This window comes from Augochlora pura, chromosome 3 (genome assembly GCF_028453695.1).
Source record: "Augochlora pura isolate Apur16 chromosome 3, APUR_v2.2.1, whole genome shotgun sequence".
Lineage (NCBI taxonomy): Eukaryota > Metazoa > Arthropoda > Insecta > Hymenoptera > Halictidae > Augochlora > Augochlora pura.
The window spans coordinates 1465861-1479459 of NC_135774.1; the positions used below are offsets into that span (position 1 = coordinate 1465861).

The 13599-nt window shown below is 46.3% G+C and overlaps 3 protein-coding genes across 4 annotated transcripts in view; 2 read left to right on the forward strand and 1 right to left on the reverse strand.

The window, feature by feature from the left end:
• The first annotated feature begins 1387 nt into the window (after positions 1–1387).
• On the forward strand, positions 1388–4196 carry LOC144467909 (tubulin glycylase 3A-like). The gene is made up of 11 exons (XM_078176900.1): positions 1388–1615; positions 1678–2089; positions 2145–2278; positions 2345–2437; positions 2513–2688; positions 2751–2889; positions 2968–3181; positions 3253–3343; positions 3435–3605; positions 3687–3943; positions 4033–4196. Exons 1-11 carry the CDS (start codon positions 1388–1390, stop codon positions 4194–4196), a joined length of 2079 nt encoding a protein of 692 aa, XP_078033026.1.
• A 77-nt stretch (positions 4197–4273) lies between these two features.
• Positions 4274–10330, reverse strand: Arglu1 (Arginine and glutamate rich 1). 2 transcript variants are annotated; one of them, XM_078176464.1, is made up of 6 exons: positions 9995–10330; positions 9549–9692; positions 9215–9262; positions 8734–8959; positions 5822–5905; positions 4274–5748 (listed from the first exon to the last, which is right to left on the reverse strand). In XM_078176464.1, the coding sequence occupies exons 1-6, from the start codon at positions 10135–10137 to the stop codon at positions 5584–5586; spliced, it is 810 nt and encodes a 269-aa protein (XP_078032590.1). In that variant the 5' UTR covers positions 10138–10330; the 3' UTR covers positions 4274–5583. The 2 variants fall into 2 exon arrangements, with proteins under 2 accessions (XP_078032590.1, XP_078032591.1); XM_078176465.1 differs by lacking the exon at positions 9215–9262.
• A 676-nt stretch (positions 10331–11006) lies between these two features.
• Positions 11007–13599, forward strand: part of Gckiii (Germinal centre kinase III) — a 108856-nt gene continuing 106263 nt past the window's right edge. The window contains exon 1 of the mRNA XM_078176459.1: positions 11007–11825. Within this exon, the coding sequence (XP_078032585.1) occupies positions 11811–11825 (15 nt within the window). The 5' untranslated portion in view covers positions 11007–11810. The remainder of the gene's footprint in view (positions 11826–13599) is intronic.

Sequence of the window (13599 nt, forward strand, 5' to 3'; positions counted from 1 at the left end):
CCACTGAAACGCAAAATCCTCCGAGTGATAGTCAGGCAAATGGAGGCCGCGGTGCTCCAGAAATCCCTCCCCCTTTCATGCTAGATTGCGAGAAGATTAAAAACTATACGTTTCTGTTGAGCCTGCTGATCACGTGGAATGGAGTGTGCAGGCCCTTCTTCAAAATATTCAGGTTCTATTTACGCCGGCAGTTCGACAGACGCAGGTACGACACATGATCGCGCTGCCATCGTCGAGGACAACTTCCAATGCACCTTTTTCCGGCAGCCTGAGCGCCAGGTAGGTAACCCCCTATATAGGTTAATTGTCCGTCCCATGCTTTATTCGATAAATGGCACCTGACAGTGCTCGACCGCACCTTCGCTGTCGTCGGACACCTGCACGGACTCTGAGAGCGAGTTGGAAGTGGCCGACATCTCCGGACAATCGCGGCACAAGTTCCCCAAAGACCGCGCAACGGACCAAAAAGAATCCGCAAGGGTTGTAGACGATCCTAAATTAAACGATGCGCCCCGGGTACGATTTTGTGCACCGGTCTGTGTTGATCCCGTGCCGAGGAAACGATGGATGCGGGAAGGGATCGGAAGCGTGCCCGCAAAGTTGCCGAGGATAATGAAAAGGGACGCGTGTTTGAGGAAGCATTGCCCTCAGAGTAAAAACTGCTGTGGAAGAACGAACGCTGATCCTGTCGACGCGCATGCTTGGCGGTGTCCCAATATCGCGCGTATTCTTCCAGGTAAAACGCGAGGGATGAACATATTTATTTGTAATAAAGATAAGGTTTCGCTTTAGAGAAATTCCCTCATCCTGCCGGCGACGCGACGAGGAACAGCGAAGGTATGATCGGAGATCGGATCAACAGGAACAGACGGTTCCTGAAGTCGATCGAGGAAGTGATTAGCACGTTGAACGAGACGAAGATGAACACGGAGTCTAAACCGTGCATCGAGCCGAGCAACAAAGCGGCGAAGACCAATCTCGTGGACGAGATATTGGACAGAGAGAAAGTCAAACGGCTCGTGGAAATCTCAAACGAGACGGAAGAGGCGCCGATACAGAAGCCGTTCTTTAAAAATCCGAAGCTGGAGAGAGATCTGGACGAGTCGATGCGGAAAGCGGTGACGAAATACAGGACCTGCTGGAAATGGAGGGATCAAGGTTTCCCCGACGAGGACAGACGCATGACCTAGCTTCATTATCGTGAACGCTTTGTACCGTGAACGTATAACAGTATCGAGGCACGATACATCGATTCGCGGAACATTTGCATCGACGGTGTCACTTTTCGAGGAGAACCACATACGGCAAAATTTGCACGCGAAGACAGACTGAAATGAATAAAACATGATAAAACACGCGGATTCGTCGCCGACCACGAAAATGCACTATGTTACACCGGGGAAACTCTACGAATTTTTTGGAAAATAGGGACCGCGAGAAAGCGATCGATCCTAACCATGGAATTGTGCTCGTCCCCGACAAAATTACAGAACTCCGGAACGAAGGCTACGAAACTGAGAATCGAGACCGCAAGAAAACAATTAGCACGCGAAAATGGCAGATCATGTTAACCTCCGACCATTGCACGATTAAAGAACACTGTCAAGGTTGGCAGGTACGAGAGAAATGATTCCTTTGTCCGAACGTGTCTCCCCGTAGTTTGCGTTTTCCCGTCAGATATATCCAAGTTCCACGCAAGAAACCGAGGAGAAGTCGCAGTTGCTTCTGCGTGTAACCGACTCGAGCATGGATCGCCGGGCAATTTCAAAGGCGGAACCGGTCAGAACCACGAACGCCGAGATCCTTTGCAACCGCGAGGATCTGAACGATCTCTTAGACGATAGGGACGACAAGGAGGAAAAATACGAGCACGGCCGGATCGTGTTGAAGGACTACTTGAAGCTTCTGACCAGCGACCAAGCGAAGATCAGCTTCATTCTGACGATGCTGACGAAGGCGGTGAACGAGCACAAGGTCTTCGTGATCTTCGGCTCGTTTCCGGTCCTGAGAAAGCCTCTGGGCAAACGCGGCTGGATCGAGAAGAGATACATCCGCAAAATGATCTCGATGACGCCGGAAATGTCTGCAGGTTCCCAGAAATGATCCAATCGTTGCCAAAACTGCTACAACGTGTTCGTTTTCAGCCGGCTTGGAGACGATCGAGAAACTGCTACGCTGTCCTGCGGATTTAATGTGGTACACGAACAAAAGGGTTACTACGAGAATGGACGAGAAAACCATAGTGAATAAATTCGCCGGCTGCTACTTCACGTCGAAGGTTACTTACGCTACTTGTCTTTTGATTCTGGATTCGCCGCAGTCTTTCTGATCGTCCCCCTTTCAGGTGGACATGTGCAACAACTTGGAGAACGTTTGCTGGTACTACGAGGTTGGCGTGTCGACTATCCAGTTCCCACGATGCTACAACGTCTACCAAGTCCGTCTAAATTGCTTATCGGACTTTCTTCGGCTAGAACGTCGACGAAACTATGATAGCATTGCATTTGCACAGGCTGCGCAGATCGAGGAGTTCGTGCAGGACTTCCAGATCACTGCTTGCATGGGTATCCTCAAGTGGTTTCTGTTTTTAGCCAGCGTGGCCGGATCGAACGCCACTTGGTCCGCGACCGGCACCGTGCCCATGTCCGCCATATTGTTCGCTTTGGAGCGTTGCAGGGAATACATAAGGTTGTTATTGTTCCTGTTTTTATCTTTATTCCTTTTTTTATCGCTGGTTGAACGAACTATAGCGTGTGCGCGCACGAGGACATAGACGAGCACAAGGATGCGAGCGTGTCGCCGACCGATTGGAGCCAGTTCCTGACTTGGTACGAACGCTTTTTGCACAAACGCGAGATCCTGGAGAAAAGCGACGAGCTCGACATCGAGGTAAACCACGGCGATCTCGCGTTCGGCCCCTCGATCATCCTATTATCGCGTCGCCCGTGAAATGCGTTTGTATTGCAGAAGCTCGTCTCGTACACGGCGAACACTTTGAAACGCATGATACAGTGTCGGCCACAGAGTCGTATCGACGGGATGAGGAACGTGTGGATCTTGAAGCCGGGCGACAAGAGTTTGGGCAGGGGCATAGTGCTGAAGAACTCGCTGGCCGACATCCTGAACAAGGTGAACCACGCCGCGAAGGAGTACATGCAGTACGTCGTGCAGAAGTACATAGGTGAAACGGTTTTGCAGCATCGCGGCCGCACGGTTTTCGACAATTTCGCTCGAGTGGCATTTTATTTTTAGAACGACCTCTGCTCGTCCACAAAACGAAAGTCGACGTCAGACAATGGTTTCTGATCACGAGCACGCAACCGTTGGTCGTCTGGATGTACAAGTATCGATTCTCTTAGCTTGTTCCTTTTACCCCGGGCCCTTGTCCGGCTTTTGTCTTGCGCGTCTTCTCATCGAAATCGTTCGCTCCGAAGGGATATTCTGCTACGGTTCGCATCGAAGGACTTCACCCTCGAGAACTTCCACGAATCGATCCACCTGTGCAACACTACGGTGCAGCTCAAGTATAGGAAAACGGTGAAGCCGAACGCGCAGATACCCGGCGAGCTTCACTGGAATCTACAGAGGTTCAAGGAATACTTAAAGTGTGCCATTTAATTTGATTCCGTCGGAAGAGAATGCCCCCGATCCGGTCGTTATTGTATCCACGTGCATCCCCCCTCCAGAGCGACGGGCCGCGAGTACGCCTGGGAGAAGCTGATCAAGCCGGGCATAAAGCAGAATTTAATAGGGGCACTTCTGGCATCTCAAGAAAACATGGTGAATCGTCGGAACAGTTTCCAATTATACGGCGCCGATTTCTTGATAATGGATGACCTGTCGGTCTGGTTAATCGAGATCAATACGAATCCGAGGCTGCATCCGCCGAGCAGCTCCGTTACCGGGAAACTCTACCCGGAAGTGATCGAGGACACGATGAAAGGTAACGAGCGGCGCGCGCCGTTCTCTATTTCCATTGGGATTGGGCGAGGACCGGAATTAGCGTGGCAAGGTGATGACGCGTGTTTAAAGTGGTTGTAGATGGTCACAAGAACAGGAAGGCACCCTGCGGGAAATTCGAATGCATTTACAAGCAGCGCAGTCCATTTCACGGTAATGTTTTCGGGCAAGCGATGAGTCTGGGAATTCGTGGGAAAGCTCTGCTGCCCTCGCAGTCTTCGCCGCGGAAATCATGAATAATAATACCCTCCGGCACGCCGGGCACTCTCCGGCTACGTCTACGCGACCGCTGTGCCAAATAATTTCTGCACGATGGATTTAATAAAAACGTGTTTATTTTACAAGTAACAATTGTTGCGGGTATACAATCCTATATGAACAGATGGTTTTCTTTGTGTTGTATCAATACACATCTATGTATAGGTACACGATTGCGTACAAGAGACATTCTTGCTCGTGGTTTCCATTCATACGTTCTAACACGTACAAAATGATCCATTCAAATTGTCCGTTCATCCCTCGATCATCGGGGCAAAGTCGTACTCTTTTAATTTTGATTAGAAAAAAGAACACTCTCTCTCCCTCGTTCCCGAAGGATCTCAGAAGACGCGCACTGTCCGTTCGACGAATCGTTTCTCTTTATTTTTTTATTTTAAAGCACAACTTACTAAAACGACACTAGCTCTGTTTCTTTCTCTCTCTCTCTCTCGCTCACCACACTCTCCTGCTATATTTTGTATTGCTTCGGAATCAGGTTCGCGCGGCGGTTACGTGTTTTACAGAATCACGGTAATCGTAGAAAATTCGTCCATGCGTACGTAATTCGTTACAAAATCTATGTTGGTCGTGTAGATAAATATCGACCGTCCCGAGGAGAAAGTTAACAGATTGCTCGCGTCTCGTCGAAGACTCGACACGCGCGCCGGCCGTACTTAATACGATAGTCGTGTTTCGCGTATCGTAAAAGTGTCTAACTGTAAATAAAATCGTTATTCGTCCGGTTCGGTGTTAATGTAATTTACATTGAACCTGGCGTATATTGCATGTGTAGAAACTGCAACCTTACTAGGCTGTTCGCCACGCTTCTATCGGACAGATCGAGCCGAATGGGCGTCTCGTGTTAGTAGCGTGCGTTAGAGTCGAAGGGGGGGGGGGCGGTTTCGGGAGGGGGAAATAAAAGATAGAAGAAACGAAAATGTACAAGATGCGATTAGGATAGTTACACGAGTACCGCGCTACTACTCTCCTCTGTACAATTCTATGATATTTCCGCGCGAGACTCGTCTGTCGCGACATCGGCGTGGCGTCGAGAAAACTGTGAATGATCCCATCTGTATCGGGAGTCGAAATCCGGCGAGCATACGAATCGTTTGCACGGTCCACGACCACGGCGATCGGGAGCGGGTAAGCGAACTCGCGAACACCGCCGGGTTTCGACGAGCATCGCAAATACATTCGGGTGAGCTTTGGATCTTGTCGCTGCAGAATTATCTGTACGTATCATTGTACGGAGGTTTGAGGCAGCTTACGACGAACTGTTCATACGGAACCGAAACGATTCCAGAGAAACCGACAAGATGTATAAATATCACATGTAAAACTGCACGAAATGAGGACAGAGACTCACGTAACTGGCTTTAGCGTAAAGGACAATTTAGGCCTCGAGTTGTTCTTCCCGAGAATTTTTTTTTGCTCCTCTTTCACACGTTTCTCTTGCTCTTTCCTCATTCTTTGCCTCTCCTCTTCCATTAAACGCTGCTGTTCGACCATAGCCAATCTCTCCTCAGCCTGTCGACAGAGAAAACCAGTGGGACGTTAGCGACCGTTTATCGTCGTTGTTCCCCGCGTGGCGTTCACCTACCAATTTCTTCTGGGCTTCCTCGATTTTTCTGTTGTTCTCCTCCACGATCCTCTCTAGTTCCTCACGCTTCTTCCGCTCTTCCTCCTACAACGACAATGGGATCTATTTACACGAAGCAATGATGGTGTCGCTCACCAGCTGTTGTTACACCGTTCATATCCAAAATCATAGTGCCGCTACGTCAACAGCCTAGTGTTATACATCCTAAGAACCTTTCTTTCTCTCTCGCTCTCTTTCTCTCTCGCTCTTGCTTTCTTTCTCTCTCTCTTTTTCTTTGCACTTGAATTACACAAGGATAAAAAAGTATTTCAGGATAACGTGTGAAATTTTGAGGTCGGGTCTTTTGCAATATATATCATGAATTAGGACGGCTTGTCGAGAGAACGTAAAACGGAGGATGCGTGTACGAGACCAGCTCCTCCGTTCGGATCGAGCCAAGCCCCTCGCAGCTCTTCCCAGCGAATGCTGATTATTCTCTGATTTCCCCCAGACGACTTAGGATGCCACTTAAAAAAGTGAAAAAACGTGAATTATGATTTCTGAATTCAATCACCACTGTGCATGCAAACACGACGGTGTCGTGATATTCTAAATCGTCGCAACGCGTCGAGAAAACTTTAACTCTTATCGTATAGTGCACGAACAAATTTTAACTTTGTACAACAAGAAACATACAGAAAAAAAAAGACAAAAGAAAATTTTCTAAGAGAAACTGGAACGAACCGAATTGTTGAGAAAAAACGATTATCTAGTTCTTCTTTCGATAAATATCGACGCGCGCTCGATGCGTCCAAAGTTAATAGAATAAAAACGTATTTAGAAAAAAAAAGAAAGAAAATAGTTACGAACGAGTGGTGCCATCCGCCCCGACCTGTCGACGGAATTGCGTTGTGTCCCAGGTACTAATACGTAATTAGCAAATCTAAAATAATCCCTAATATGGTTCTCGCCAAATACATAGCGTTTATAAACAAAGAATGATAATAATAATATTGGTATAAAATGAATTATGAATATATAAATTGGATAATACCTGAATGAAGCTCACGCCAGCACGTAGGGGATGCCTTCTTCATCGATAATCACTCAGCAGTGAGTAAAATACCGGCATCTTCTGTTGGTAGTCAGTAAGGAAGGTGACCTATATATTTGCTAGGTCGTGCTTTGTTGCTATGGGATTTTCTAATTCGGCCCTTTAAGGTCTACGTCTCCCTTTCACTAATTTGATAAATATATATATATATACACATTCATGTGCACGTGTACGCATAAGTATTTTCCAAACTTGTTCACATCGGTGTTCAAATTGAACGAGCGAAGCAAGTAGGATCACGGAACAAAGCTATGTATATATATATATGTATGTAGAGAAAACGATCAACTTGTAATCAGGGTCGCTGTCCATTTGACCGGAACACGTGCTGATTTCCCGAGGGTGAGAATAAATATATGTAATTGTGCTCATACACAAAAGACATGGCAGAAGAACACTCCTATAGTCGCATTTCAAGGAAAACCCTGTATATAATATGTATTAGAAAAAAAAAATCACAAAGATTGAACTCCGGATAGAGAACGCTTATCGAATATTACGATTCGAGTAGGTGCCAATTAGATCAAATAACAGGACCCATTCTTAATATGTAGTGCGAATTTTCCGTCCCAGCTATCGAGGTAAAAAGCGAGTTACAAAACAGCAAAACAGAACAGAACGTTCGTGTGTGAATGTATGTGTGTATACATATATATATATATTAGAAACAAAAAAAATCTATTTAAAAAATAGACAGTGTTTACGTATTGTTGAGAGTGATCGCGCAACAAAGAAAATCGAGATCGCCGCGTAAAAAAGAAAAATCTTTATTCTGACCAGTAGCAAAAGCTATTCAGGGAAAAAGTAGCACTGCCCTATAGTTTCGTAGAAAAATAACTTTATTTCAAGCTTACGCTGGTTAATCGTATTCTGTAATGCGTATGTATACTATGGTATATCTTTTCTCGGTAAATTACAATGTTCGGGATCGCTAACTTTAATTGGCTGGATGTGTTTTATCGTTTCTTCTCTACTCCTCGAAAGACTTGTACGATACGATCTATATGGACATTCACATCGCGCGAATATAAACTAGACTGATAAGTAATTAGGTCTGCTGGATTGACAGAGCACCGTGATTGCAAAAATCGGCGAGCAAGAACGCGCCGGATGGATCGTCGCGTTCGAACGCGATTTTTCCAATTCCAAGTGCGACTGGCAATTGAGAAAAATATTGTGTGATGAAAGGTATTAATGTTGTACAAATATATAAATATATACATGGTACAAATACAATATTCTGTTGATAAATAACCGATACATGCGCCTATAATAGCAAAATTTTTCTCATACGAGATAGTGTTGTATAATCTTCCCAACAACGCGACCTCAGTGGATGCCGGGAAGTCGAAGCAATGTGGCTTTTTCAAAAACGATACTTCCTCTCTCAACAATTTACAACCACAATGCTTCAAGCCCAAACGCTGTGATCGCGAGATGGAGAATCAACGTAGCGCTACGCGTTGTTCGTTAATAATTTATATCACATTGCGATTCGACTAATAACCTTTAGACAATCGTCTCGAATGCCCAATTTCAATTCCACGATTATTAACCATTGGTAGATAGGATTGTAAAGCGTCCTAAATAAAATAGTCGTAGAAAATATTTGAACTAATGTGCACCTTACCGGATAAGCTGCTAGGTTTATCGCAAAATTCACGAATTTTTCAATTATCTACACGTTAGATTGCGCTCTAGCCATTCGAATGGATTCAAACGACGATATAATGCGCGAATAAAGCACCAAATATGTATTCTGCTGATCGTAACAGCGCTTGGGCTAACACTGGCCAATGTTTCTCTGGATTGGTCTTACCTCTCTCCGTTTCTCCTCCTCACGAAGTTTCGCTTGTCTCCATTCCATTTCCTCCATCATTTGACGCTCCATCGCCCTTTTCGCTTCTTCTACCCTCCTTTGTACTTCTGCTTCTATTTCCTCCTTACGCTTTTCAAGCTCTTCCTCCACCCTCTTCTGTACTAACTCTTCGATTCGTTTGGCAGCCTCCTCCTCAACCATTTTTTGCTCCACTTCACGTTGCCTTCTGCAACCATAGAAACATTTTGTTGTTCTAACGCTACAGAGGTAGCAAACGATCGTCAAACAATTTACCCAACATGCTCCTCTCGCAAAGTATGCATTAACTCAACAAAATCTATCTTTAAGTCTGGAATTACTTTACCATAGCTCGTTTACATTAAAAGATCTTGAAAGCATTATCTGTTAATGCTTGTGATATATTTATGTGTATAATCAAATACAAATGAACCACCACCATGTAATAATTTTTACATCTTACCCAACAGCACTCGTAGTGAAGATTTTGTTCGATAATTCTTTCTTTTTCCTGACAACATAATTAGAAATAAAAAACGTATACCAATGCAAAGAAATGATATAAATTAACATTCATAGAGTTACACGTTTAAAGAAATAAACTTATAGAAGAAAGAGAAATTCAGATAAATCAAACACAACATAAATTATACGCTGCTACAGTCATTGTACATGCCGAATACCTAATAAAAGAGAGACCGAGCGTTATGTAAAGACTCTTGTACTTCAATGTAAGTACGATAGCTTCGATTGATATGTAAATCAGAGAAACAGCAAATCAAGTTTATACCAATTACCTTTGTCGCTCCATTTCTGCTAGTCTCTCTACCTCGTCCATTTTTCTATCTCTGTCTCTGTATGAACGTTTTTTGTGACTGACAATATGTACATCGTCCGAGGCATCGGAACCTGAACTGGAAGATGCAGAATGGGACCGTTTCCTGGACAAACAAATAAACAAACAAACACATTTGAATCGTATCCGCATGTATACGGGAGATGCCGACGGCGACACGTCGCGTCGCAAAGAAGCGACGGCCGTGCAACATACAATAATAGGAAACGAGAAACTTGCGACGCACTAAGATATATAAAAGGATAACCCACGTAACTTCCAACAACATATATGAAGGAGGAAAGAAGTTCTCCCACTGAGCGTGTGAGGCAAAATGGCGGAGTACTCGATAAATTGAAGTAATTTGCAATCGTGCATGCGAATGACAGGAAAGTAGAAGCGTCTCACCTCGATTTTGAACTACGTTCTTTCGGTTTCTCGGAGTATTTGTTGTTCGAGTGCTTCTCTCGCGATTTGGAGCGTTTTCTCGAGTGTTTACTCTTGTGACGCCTTCTGCTCGGCGATTTCGTTCTGGATCTGGAACGGCCCATTTCTACTAGCCCTATTGTTCTTTTCGAGGACTCGCACGTGAAACGGAGACTCTATACGATACTTGACAGGTAACCGCACTTAAAAATAACCGAACACCACGCGAACACAAATATAAAGAACAATCCACGTCCTACGCGCACACTGCACCACTGACTTGTGCCGTAGTCGCGGCGGCCATCTTTAAATTTGCATTATCCAACATGGCGGGCGGCAGCGAAGAGGACCAGGAATCGCTCCTTGTTCGCATAAAAATATTAAAGATAATACGGATTCATTTTGGTAAGAACCGCACTATTCTTATTCCCAAAGTTCCGCTGATTCCTTAGATATAAGCCACTATTACTACGAACCGATATTATGAAATATTTCTGTATCTCAAATACGACCGTTGGAATCTTATCGAATCGTATCTCCTGTGGCTATCCAGCCAATCACAACTGCGTAGAAATAATTTAGAAATTTAATCAATCGATGCAATATCTTATTTATTCGTAAGGAACGTCTGTTAGAACATAATGACATCGACTATAATAATGGCTGCGTCGAAAAGTTAAACCATTTAGGGAAGGCTCGCTAGGAGCCCATTTCAAACAATTCTACCGTTACGAACGATGTCAGGCTTTAGTCAGAATTAGAACAAGGGTAACGAAATGAAATCCATCGTCACCCGAAGCATCATCGTAGCTCTTCTCCGACAAAGATCGGATGGCCATTGATATCGAAGCAGGTTAGCTGCTGACCGTTAGCTAGTACATAAAAGATTCAAACGCGGAGAAACGGCGGGAAGAATGTACGGATTGGTGGCGCGCATGTTCCCCGAGGCCGCGGCACCCGTTCACAGCTGTGTCGTGTGCGCGCGCATCTGATTCGGCTCGGTCCGCGACATCAGAAACCAAGATGGCGCTCCTCTGTTTGCGGATGGTTCTGCGACGTATATAAATACGTGAAAAAAACAGTGGGAGATAATCGGTTCCGCGGTGGATCGTGTGGTTCGTGGGGATCGGTGGACGCGTGTCGGCCGGTGACAGTTGATTGGAAACGGGACGGAATTGCCGTGGTTCCCGATAACGCCGGTGCACGGAGATTCGGCCGCAGGTCTATTTCGAACGTCGGCGAAAAGGTGCTCTCTCGGTGCCCACCTGAGGAATGCCAGATTATCTTTGTCGCGTCGACGGCACGGTCGACAGGGGGACACGTTAATCGCGGTACATCGAGCCAAGCTATCGTTCGAGCCATCACCGTCGGACCCGAAGGTGTTTGCAACGGTGATCCCCCGCGAACGGTGCACGCGCTACGTTTCTCCCGTGACGTATGTGTGTCGCGGAGGGCTGCGAGACAGGTCGGTCGCGAGTGTCCTCGTCGTCGAGCTCGTGTTCGTGCCCGTGGCCGTGCTCGTGCTCGTGTCCGTGCCCGCGCTCGATCTCGATCTCGATCGCGTTCGCGTTGTCGTCGGGGTGTTCGTGGCTAGTGTACCGTGACGCGAGTGGCGTTTGCCGCGGTTTCGATGCGCCTTCGTTTTCTCTGGGATATCTGGACAGGCGAGATCAGCTGCTGTCGTTACCGCTGCTGGAACAACTAGTCCGGCAGCGACGGGGGACGATACTCTTCGGCAGGAGCGGTGGGGCAAGGAGGTGCCGGAAGCAGCCGCGAGCCCGGGACCATAACCAAGAAGATGGCTTACAACGAGGCGAGTATTCAGTTTTTCTCGCGTGCACGAGCCCCCTGCCATTCCGCGTCTATGCCTCTTTACCGTTCCGTGTTCCTATCTCTCGCACGGTCGTTCGATCCCATGGGCTGACCTCGCGACCCCCAAACGCCAATTCTAACCTAACCTCTCGTTCCTGCGCACAGCTGGCATGTTATCAACTCTCCCTACCCCTCGCTCTCTGCCCCTTCCGCGGCCCGTTCACCTCCTTTCTGCATCTCTTCATTCTCATCCTTTCGTTTCCACGTTTACCATCGCGCGGCTCGTCCTGTTTTTATCATCGCTTTTTTATCGTTTATTGTATAATTCCGGCGCAAGTGATTCTTTAACCTCTGCCGTTTCCTCGGCTTATTTTTCTTTTAGAGTTTCGGATCCCTCGGCGTGTTTCTTAGCTGGCAATTAGCACTGGCGTTACAGAATAAATTGTTGCGTTCGATAGTCTCCCGCGAAAACAACTTCGTCGCATCGATAGCCTCAGAATTATAATCGTTCCTTTTCAGCGTTAATTGATGTAGCGTTGGCCAAGGTTACGAGATTGGTATAGATATTTTCGAAACACCTAATTGCTCGTCTTTGTATCTATTTGTCCACAGGTTCCTGCTCGTTACCCGGCGCGACACATTTCTGACGCAATCGTTTTGCGTTTCAGGCAAAGAAAACCAAATTAACTTCACCTGCTTAGCCGTCCAAGGTCGTCGCTCGTGTTTACGGCATTCAGACAGTTTGAGATATCCGCTCGTGTTTCAATGTCTTCTCGCAATAATGCATTTTTTTCGCGGGCACACGCAATAGGACCGACCAAGGGAACGGCAGGTCAATATTTTCTCTGGATTGATTTCACAATGGAATTCCATTTATACGAGCCCAGGGACATGCGGATCGCATAACTAGGTCGTTCATACAATAGGAGTCCACCTCTAAATCTCTCCGGCACCACCGATTTTTCGTTCAAATAACCGGAATTCACGTGCAGATAACAGTTGGCAAACATTTGCGGCCGAATTTCAGTTAATCGAGCGCTAACTTAAATGGAGTTCCGCTGTACCTATTTTCGTTTGATTTACTGTGACCTATCTTTGGCGACATCGTCGAAGATCACTCGTATCGTTACTCACGGTACCCAGAGACGCAACGAAACCGGAACGAACGACGCGTATCTCTCGTTCGCATCGGGACACAGGAGATAATGTTACCGGCGATCGTCTTCCAATCTTCCCTTTATTTTCACACGGCCAAGGAAAGAGAAAAAGAGAGAGAGAGAGAGATATGTGCATTCTTGACTTTACCTATCGCGGTAATTTCGTAAAAACCTACAATCTGTGCAAACACCGCGCGATCCATTATCGGTCAATTGTCTCTCTGTTCGATCACCTGGCTCGAACCACGATTCCATGATAGAAATAGAGACGGTATCTGTCGCTATCAGAATTAACTCGTAATCGACTAGATAGAGATCCCGCTGCTTGAAATATGAAATGGCATTCAAGTGTCGCAATAAAAACGGAGCACCTTGAGCGCAAGGTGTTTCCAGGGAACGTCTCTCGAATTCCAGCATCGCGAGCGCAGACACGTGTTCGGGTTTATGCTTCCCTCATGCTTCCACGGACATTTATATCGCGTTAGCTCTCGGGATTCGTGACTGCGAGTGCACAGCTTCGCTATCGGCGATTCCTCGCGTCGCTCCTGCAGCCGCTCCACGCGACGATATTGCGTAACCGTATCCCATAAAGAGCCGCGAGGATCGTGTTACCACAAA